This window comes from Phoenix dactylifera, chromosome 9, assembly GCF_009389715.1.
Source record: "Phoenix dactylifera cultivar Barhee BC4 chromosome 9, palm_55x_up_171113_PBpolish2nd_filt_p, whole genome shotgun sequence".
NCBI lineage: Eukaryota > Viridiplantae > Streptophyta > Magnoliopsida > Arecales > Arecaceae > Phoenix > Phoenix dactylifera.
The window spans coordinates 20,119,558-20,129,346 of record NC_052400.1 but is presented as its reverse complement, the minus strand read 5'-3'; the positions used below and the strand labels follow the sequence as shown (position 1 = coordinate 20,129,346).

Sequence of the window (9,789 nt, the reverse complement as noted above, 5' to 3'; positions counted from 1 at the left end):
CCGATAGCGTAGGAGTAAAAGGTTTCCATTCTAAAATATCCTATGCTTTCCAGTAAATTACCGTATTGCTGTTATAACGGAATATTCTCCACGGACGCCTTTTGCCACGCGTCACTATTTAATTGAGCCACGTACCCTAAATAAAGACTTTCATTTAATGCCATTGGACATGTTCTAAATGGGCCTTATCATTCGAAGAATCTACGGAGACGCCATCGTGCCGATGCGCTTAAACGGCAGTTATGGCTGGCGTCAGGCACCGTTAAAGGAACAGAAGAAAACTTAACTCCTTGCTGGGATTTTTCCCATCGTTCCGTCTCTTTTGGCGGAGCTCTTCGGTGGGCGCGTGAAACTTCCGCCCAACTAACAAAGTGTTTCAATGTCACGTGCGAGACAACGATCGCACGGTCTGGACGCAGACAAAAGTCAAGTAAAAATAGGACGAAGCCGCCAGCTTGGAATTTTGAAAGGAGATCACGGACTGGCAAGGTATTTTGGTAATTTTAGCGGACTGGCAAGGCATTTTGGTATCTTGCATGAGGCGGCAGTGTGGCACCCAGGGTTGGGCCGGTAGGGTGAACCGCGAACCTCTTTTCTACAATGTTCTAGAGGGAAATGATAACCCGATCTGCGAAACTAGCGGTATCAGATTCTTCTGCCTTGAATAATTGATAAGTTGAAATCGTCCTCTAATTTTTAATAAGCACACATTGTGCCTTCCATCGTCATCATCCCATGTGCGCGCTGTCCCTCGGCTTTGACAGCAGTTGAGAGGAAGTCGAAAGAGCGGTAAAATGTTACGAGTTGATACACATAATATTTTCTCATCGGAGACGAGAACGCCCATTTGGAAAGGTCTCTCTCCTATTTATTTATTTATTAGTTGGTACATTAGCAATTTGCACTAGTTTTGGATGATAATTATCTACAGAATCAAAAGCCAAAATGCCCCATAATGGTGGAAAAACAGGTAATCTTATCTTATCTGATAGTGCAAACGAGGCTCGTCTTATCTGATAGTGTATCCTGATATGGATCCATCCAATAAATTCCGTCCAGTTTTGGGATTTGCTAAGGCTTTTTAGATTGCCGGGAGGTTTCGTTGGGGAATGGGAGTTCAAGGCCCCACCATACGCGTCTGAGTTGTGGGTCCGCGCGGTGCGATTCACGAGCTCCCGGGGGTTCAAACCGAGTCGCCGACGGCGAAGTGGTTTGAGGAAAGCATGAAGCATGTTCCTAAATCCGGCGACACGTGGGATGATGGAATGGACCGTCTTGCAAGAGGCTGGTGGGGTCAAAATAATTCACCGACACTTAGTCTGCGTCTAGAACGAACGCCCGGTCAATTTGTCAAACAACAAAACCAAGGGTCAGGTTCATGTCTGGAATCAAGGACCAGCCCATGGGTTAGATTAGATATAAACTCTAGTATCCAATTGATATGAATCAAGGGAACAAATAATATCGTGTGCTATAGATTAGAAGCATGAGATGACCCCAAATTGACCTATTTGCAGCCTTTTTCAACCTAGAAGGCGCAATGTGACACTAGCACTAACGTGCGCAAGATATGAGCCAAAACAAGAGGCATCCATGCATGATTTTTTTTTATTTTAATAAAATAGATGGCACATATAAATTTACTATGCATATGTTCAATAAAATTAAAAAATATAATATAGACGTAAACTCTATGTGTAATTTAAGAAAATTTTGCTTGGACACATATTAAAGTTGCCATGTGCGCTCTACTAACTACACATAATATCAATGCCATTGAGAACTCTTATTGTGTTAGCTTGCAAAAAAAAATAAACTAATTTTCCATAAAAAGTAGTATATTGTTGACTTGCTCGAATAACTTACGCAGCATGTACAATAAGTGAATGTATAGAATTATAATTGTTTTCTTTGCTGATTCCATGGTGATGAGGTTAATATTGTCCATATGTTACGTCTATTTGGCGACGCCACTGCTCAAATACAATATGCAGCCATCACCACGCATGTACACGCGTCGCAACGTTATATGCGGCCAACCTTTTTCTTACGTACAATGCCGTGTACAAACAAGTGGCACGTTTTAGGAAAGAATCATGGTGCCAATACATGGATGCAAACTTACAGAATATGGCATTGTTTTTCAACATCATGAAAGCGTGAGAATTGATGTAGAGGTAGCGTTTGGTCATGTGCCGTGCTCCCTTTTAAAAAGTATGATAGCGGTAGAGCTTTTGAAAATAAAACCGCTAAAAATAAAACTTGTATAAAAAGTATTTTCTGTTTGATAACTGTATTTCTAAAGTATTATGATATTTTAATATGTATTTGGTAAATAAAATAAGAAAATACTTTTGTATGATAAAATTATCATAAGGACATTGCATAGTATTATATAATAAAGCATAGTAAAATATAACATATATTAATAAATAAATATATGAAATAGTATAATATTACTATAATATAATATAATATTATTATAATATAGTAATATAACATTATATAATATAGCATAATAATTTAATATAATATTAAATTATTTAACATAACATATCAATATATTATGATATAACGTAATATAATATTATATTTATAATATAATACAATAATAAAGGTACAAAATATTATAATTATTAGTGTACGTTAATTTTTCATTATATAACATAATATTAAATTATTTAACATAACATATTAATGTATTATAATATAATGTAATATAATATTATGTTTATGTATAATATAATAATAAAGGTATAAAATATTATAATTATTAGCATAAATTAATTTTTCATAATATAACATGATATTAAATTATTTAACATAACATATTAATATATTATGATATAATGTGATTCAAGTACATACAAAAATAGGAAACAAGAATACCTTTTCTTGCACGGAAGGGAGTCTGATCCACGACTAGAGTTCTTTGTTAGGGCTTCAGGAGATTTTTAGGTTTATAAAAGGAACAAAGTATGTAATTGTTATATTTTAGTATGGATATTTTGGTCAAAAAAATAGTTTTCCGACAAAGCTCAAAACAACTTTTTCGAAAAGCTTCAAAATGGAGCTTCTTCCAAAAAACTATTTTTAGCTTTCTAGGAAAAGCTAAAATAGTTTTTCGAAATTTTTACCGTATATCTTTTTTCATCCAAAAGTGTTTTCTCTTGAACGGGGCTATAGTCTTTGATAATTATAGATTTATCTTTCTTTGAGCCAAGCTGGACTTGAAATTAGAACATAAATATAACAATAGTAAGCAATGTTGCATGAAATATATATAATAGAGAGAATATTGGTCATCCTAACCTTGGGTTGTTCCGACCTATTTGGCCTAAGTCTTGATCGAAGTGAATGACCTTGGTAGTGACCGGCGTGCCATTCTGGTCGGTCGTGCCCAAGAGCAACGCTAAAAGACATCAATGAACCACAATTATGGTTTTGGCAACGGTTACACCAATACAACGGTAAAGACATGATCTACACAATCATCTGTATGTCAATTATGGAAAGATGTTATCATGCTGTTAATGTACGATTAGCTATTATAGTGCGGTTACGACACTTTTCGATAAATCAGGTAACGGACACTACACTCATCCTATATAGAGATATAACTAAGAGACCTTCGATGAGTAATATTACGCTCCTCTACATTCATTCTCTTTGTTACTCTAAATCTTTGACTTAAGCATCGGAGAGTCCCTCGACGGAAAACTTTTTGGCAAGTAAACTTCTTTGTAGGTCAATTCCACCTTCTTCCTCAATTCCAGCCAACCTCGATGTACCTAGTTCCAGCCGACCTCAGCATACTTTGGTTGGAGACCGATTTCAACTCAGATTCTAGTAGCAACGATATCAATATACTGAAAACTCTAAATATCCCCCAAAAATAAAGACCCTCGAAATTGTTGTTTATTGTTGTTTTTCAAACTGAGCTTTGATTAGAGCCTATGAAGTAATAACATGTAATGGTGGCCCCTCATCTTTTTAGAATATTTTTCTTTTTTAACCGGAACCAACATTTAAATTAAAATACTATTATTTCAATATAGCAAATATTGTAAAAAAAATATAAAAATCAATATGACGGACTAAGAATTAATGGCCATTTCTAGATGCTCGAGAACATGTAAAATTATAGGCCTTAGTTATGGATTATATAACAAACGAAGGCCTCATCCAAAAAAATTAGTCGAAAAGCATTATTTATGTTTTTAAGTTCTGTTTAAGCATCCAAATTTTTTTCGATAAATAACCATGTTGGACAAAACATACATTAGCATGAGACCTCAGAAATCGTGATTGAGAAAGGGGCCTAATTTTGTCATGGAAAGTCACTGTTGTAATCTTTCATGTTGGCATAATATTAGGGGAGATATTGCTTTTGTCCCGAGACTCCACATGCACCGAGCTTATCTCGGATTAATTGCTCTTGGACATGTATTTTGTATTGGAGAGACAGGATGGTAGATAAGCCCTCCTCTCATATAGACCCGTTTAGGGCTAACGGGCAGGAACCTCCTTCCTTCCATACCTGGGTTTACGACTGACCCGGAATAAGTGGACTTGCGGGGCTTGGTTATCTGCCTCTTGGTCAGCCTTCTAGAGGAGTGGACCGTGGCCCATTTGTTGGCCTTCATCTATCGTATTAAAACTTTGACCAGCTTTTTCCTTTTCCCTGTGTTTCCCATCTTTCCAGCATTTTGCCCATTCTTTGCCGGAAACAGAGATGAGAATTTAATGCGTTCGTTTACGGTCATTGAACTCTTTTCAGTGAGCCAAACTCGTGCTCTTCACGTAGAAAGTGGGGTCAACACCGTAGCCAAGGGGCTAATCCATGGAAGCCTTGTAACACCAATTTGATTGCAGCATACTAACATCCATTAATTATGTTACTTGCTTCTGATTCGATTATTTTATATCCATGACATCAAATGTAGCTATGTCAAACACATAAAATACCAACCAAGTGACATATAAATGGCATCACTTTGGACCTAAAGTATGCATTATGAAAGATTTTGCTTTGGACCCTGCAATAGATGATATTAAGGTGTGCTGTGTCCTCGCAAGCTATCCATAATTAAAGTTTAAACATCTTCATCATCTCGTCATCAACCACAATCAAAAATAATTTAAAGAGTGTAAGATGTCATCAACCACTATTCATATATTCTTCCATTTCTTCTTTGTCTTGGTTTTGTTTTTTTGGCTCTCTCCAAGTTGTCTACATCACTTGTCAAACATTTGCATTTTTTTCCTTTAATCTTCTAAACGTGGTTTCCCTCTCTTGAACTGAAGTGTATTCTTTCCTTCAACATCCTTTTCATCTATTAGATGCATACGTTTCCATGCGTTTTCATCCAAAAGAAATGTTGAAGGCCAAAGAATGCTATCAATTATTAATGTTAAGATTTTTATTATGGAGTTAGCAGATTAAATTCACTCTTTATTGAAGCTTAATCATGTATTTGCATGTTGCTCCATATTGTCCAATATACTACTATCACGCTTCATAGTTACTTGCATAAAGTTGGTGGTATGTACCTATATTGATCTACGATGATATCACATATATCGGCTCATATTGGTCTGTATCTATCTCTATACTCGCTCGAACTATTTATTAGTACAACTCAGCTAGCTTACTGAAGTTAAACATAGGGTTCGGATGAATCTAGTTCATTAATTTGTATCTTGAACATCTACAAACTCAGTGAGATTCTTTTAGTCATGGTTTGTCTAATGAACTAGTTTACTACTAATCAGGTTTCATTCATTGTGCTTACATCTTTAGCAAGCAAATTAGATTTTTCAATGTAGACTATGGTGATAGATTGGTTTAAATTGGTTGATAAGCAAGTTTTAAGTTCACGAATTTCACCTATTTTCCACCAAACAGATTTAGTTTTGATGAACAAAGGTGAATTCTAGCATATCTTGGCTTTGCAATTGTTTAAAAAGTTCTCCAAGTCACTGGTGAATATCTTGGCTACAGGGGGTTTAGAATGCATTGGAGGGCTTCATTTTCATTCTACCAAAACTTTTAATGCATTTTTGCGTGGAGCGACAGTAATGACGCTGAACGAAAACCGGCACATGATTTACCGACGTTAGCTTAAAGCTACTCCTCGTCCCAAGATCTCCAAAATCACCCTTCTACCCTAAACCCCATTGGCCATTCCCTCTTCTCGATCCCCATTCCTCCGTTTCCCGCCTCCATCCCTTCTCTCTCCCATCTTCTTGGATTCAGAAGCGAGTGATAGAGAAAAGATGAAGGAGAGGCTAATCGCGGTGGGGTTCGAGGGGTCGGCGAACAAGATTGGGGTGGGCATCGTAACCCTAGACGGCACCATCCTTTCCAACCCCCGGCACACGTACATCACCCCGCCGGGCCAGGGCTTCCTTCCCCGCGAGACCGCCCACCACCACCTCCGCCACCTCCTTCCCCTCCTCCGCTCCGCCCTCGACGCCGCCGGCCTCTCCCCCGCCGACATCGACTGCCTCTGCTACACCAAGGGCCCCGGCATGGGCGCCCCCCTCCAGGTCTCCGCCCTCGCCGTCCGCGTCCTCTCCCAGCTCTGGCGCAAGCCCATCGTCGCCGTCAACCACTGCGTCGCCCACATCGAGATGGGCCGCGTCGTCACCGGCGCTCAAGACCCCGTCGTTCTCTACGTCAGCGGGGGGAACACCCAGGTCATCGCCTACAGCGAGGGCCGGTACCGCATCTTCGGGGAGACCATCGACATCGCCGTCGGCAACTGCCTCGACCGCTTCGCCAGGGTCCTCACCCTTTCCAACGATCCCAGCCCTGGGTATAACATCGAACAGGTTTGCTGCTTTCCTTTCTCCTCATCTCTTTTCCGAAATTTTTCCTGAATTGGATGCCTCATTCATCTCCATTCATTCACCGTATTTAATCCGATTCTTAGAAACCTCGATCTCCCTCACAATCCATATCCATAATAAGACCAAGGTAGATATTTGGCATATATAATTGAAGAAGACCCATAAGCTCTTATTTTATCGGATCCACCAATATTTCCTCTAAATTTGAGTTCCATCGCTATTTTGATTTGACTGCTTACCACGAAGAATGATGGTCATGCTAATTCTATTGATGCTTGTATCATTTTATTGGTGACTTTTGGTTTCGGCATTATAACATACAGATGGCGATATCATGATTAGTCATTGTTCAATAATATTAACATCAAATATATTATAATATTGTTTAGATTACATTAGATCTTTATTTTAACCTGTCTTATGATAATCAGTATTATATCACCTAGCGTTCCGCCCGCGCCCGCAGCGAGGGGCGGGGGGGTGGCGGCGGCGGCGAGGGATAGAAAAAGAAAAGGTGGCGATATGTCTGTTTTGTCACCTGAAGAGTGCCTTTGCCGAACTCCGTATCTGCAGCCCAGACCTCCTCATTTATCTTTCCTTCCTTCTTTAGCTCTTTAAAGTTATCCATCTATTAGTTAAATGGCTCAATCACCTAGGTAGCATTTGCAATAGAATTTCTGAAGCAGGTTCTGTCAATTTTCACGAGTTAAGAATAATTAGATGCCTGTTATGCACTAGTATCCTTTAACACTCTGCATGTAATAGAATTATGTACCTCTCGGTTGTGAATATCTGAAAAGGGCAAACAGTCTATTTAAATTTTCTCAGAAACAAGTGATACTCTGAAATTCTCTCGAGGACGTTCTTCTGGATGTGCGGCATTTTTCTAAAAAGATTGCTAATGTTGGTCCTTTCTTCGTGAAGTTCTTGCCAGTTCTTTTGTTCAGATGATACTGCAATCTACACAGGCCTGTTGTTCAGTTCAATAATTTTCTCCTGATTTCAAAGCGTCCTACCACCTTATTTTTTCCCATAAAATCATTTTCTTAAGTTCTTCACTGGTGACATATTAATCTTCTTTTAATGTATCATATGATAATTGATAAATTGTCTGATAGTGGTGTTCCTCCGATTCAGCTTGCGAAGAAAGGAGAAAAATTTATAGATCTTCCTTATGTTGTCAAAGGAATGGATGTTTCATTTAGTGGGATATTGAGTTATATAGAAGCTACTGCTGCTGAGAAGCTTAAAAACAATGAATGCACACCTGCGGATCTTTGTTACTCCTTACAGGTATGTTTCTTATACACTCAGATGCACCGGATTGCAGCTTACTTTTGACTAATTTTATAAATAGTAGTTGGTGACTGATTTCTATTTTTATGTGTGATGTTCCAGGAAACAGTGTTTGCTATGCTTGTTGAAATCACCGAACGTGCAATGGCACATTGTGATAAGAACGATGTTCTCATTGTTGGTGGTGTTGGATGCAATGAACGATTGCAAGAGATGATGAGGACAATGTGCTCAGAGAGGGGTTGTAGGCTTTTTGCAACTGATGATAGGTACTGTGTTGATAATGGGGCAATGATAGCATATACTGGTCTCCTTGCATTTGCCCATGGTGTGACCACCCCCTTGGAGGAATCAACATTTACCCAGAGATTCCGAACTGATGAAGTGCAAGCAATTTGGAGAGAAAAATGTATGCTGAAAATAGATAATGCGGGTGGAGAGTCAGATCAGATTCCAGAGAAATTAGACTATTAAGGTATGAGTACTGAGTGAAAAGGTTGTGTTTTCAATGCTTGCAATAAATTATAAGCTGACACAGGAGGAGATGGGGAATCCATGTTTCTAATTTATTGTTTGAATCCCCTAAAATCTTAGGAAGCATAGATGACCGAAGGAACAAATTCGATGACTTTAAAATCCATCATGTGGGTTCCCATTCACCAAGACCTTAGCTGAAGAGTTGCATATTACTTTTCTTTTTCTTTTTCCAAAATAGCACAGATGCTTGTTTCATTGCTTGTTCATTCCCTAGTGCCGCTGATCTTGTATGCATCTCTTATTTTAATAGAAATCACTCATCAATAGTTCATCTTAAACACCTTTCTGTTTCGGGGTTTCTCTTGGTGTTAGACCATTTATTAGATATTCTTGTCTAATTTTGTGCCCTTGTTCCTCCCCTGGCTATTATGTCTGATAGTGTTTGCAATTGTTATATGCCTCCTGTAGCATGATGTTTTCTAATGGTTATCTGTTTATATGTAACCAGGCTATGCAGGAACTTACAAGAACAGCTCCATATGCATTGGAGACATTTGAGTTTTCATCGTGTCTGTAAGATATTTAGCTCAATGTGCATTTATAGAAACCTAATATATTTACGCCTGTTTCTGTAAACATGGCAAACTAACACTGGTGTAACAGTGTGGACTCTGCTCAATGTACATTTTTTACTTCTAGCCAAATTATTCCTTGCATGCTAGACTTGTGATTATCCTTGTCGCAGCAAGCTAATTGGTCTGCGTTCTTACATTTTGATAACGATTTGGCAATTTTGATTGTTCTGAAGCTGTTCTGAAGCCATCAAATTTATGATTTTGACACAGTTTCAAGTAAAATCTCATGCTCCAGATTCCCGTGGATGCCTCTAAAATAATCCGACTTCTGGGCTTGGTGGATTAAGTGTAAGATTGACCACCAAGACATGCAACCGACCTGAGACCTGAACCTTGGGCCCTCCTATAGTAATCTTGGCCCTTGATGGTGATTACCTATCTTTCGGAGGACCATGGCAAATTTTCTATAAGCGGCCCGTTCTTAGTAATCTTGGCCCTTGATGGTGATTACCTATCTTTCGGAGGACCAGACAACCCCATGGTCAGAGGGTTTATATGCTTTTAGTCTATATGTTTGCATTTTAAG

General features: G+C 38.6%; 1 protein-coding gene across 1 annotated transcript; it reads left to right on the top strand.

Moving 5' to 3' along the window:
* Nucleotides 1-6,166: 6,166 nt before the first annotated feature.
* LOC103710220 (probable tRNA N6-adenosine threonylcarbamoyltransferase) lies at nt 6,167-9,358 on the top strand. The gene is made up of 4 exons (XM_008795866.3): nt 6,167-6,837; nt 7,993-8,148; nt 8,254-8,626; nt 9,137-9,358. The coding sequence occupies exons 1-3, from the start codon at nt 6,280-6,282 to the stop codon at nt 8,623-8,625; spliced, it is 1,086 nt and encodes a 361-aa protein (XP_008794088.2). The 5' UTR covers nt 6,167-6,279; the 3' UTR covers nt 8,626; nt 9,137-9,358.
* The last annotated feature ends 431 nt before the right edge of the window (nt 9,359-9,789 follow it).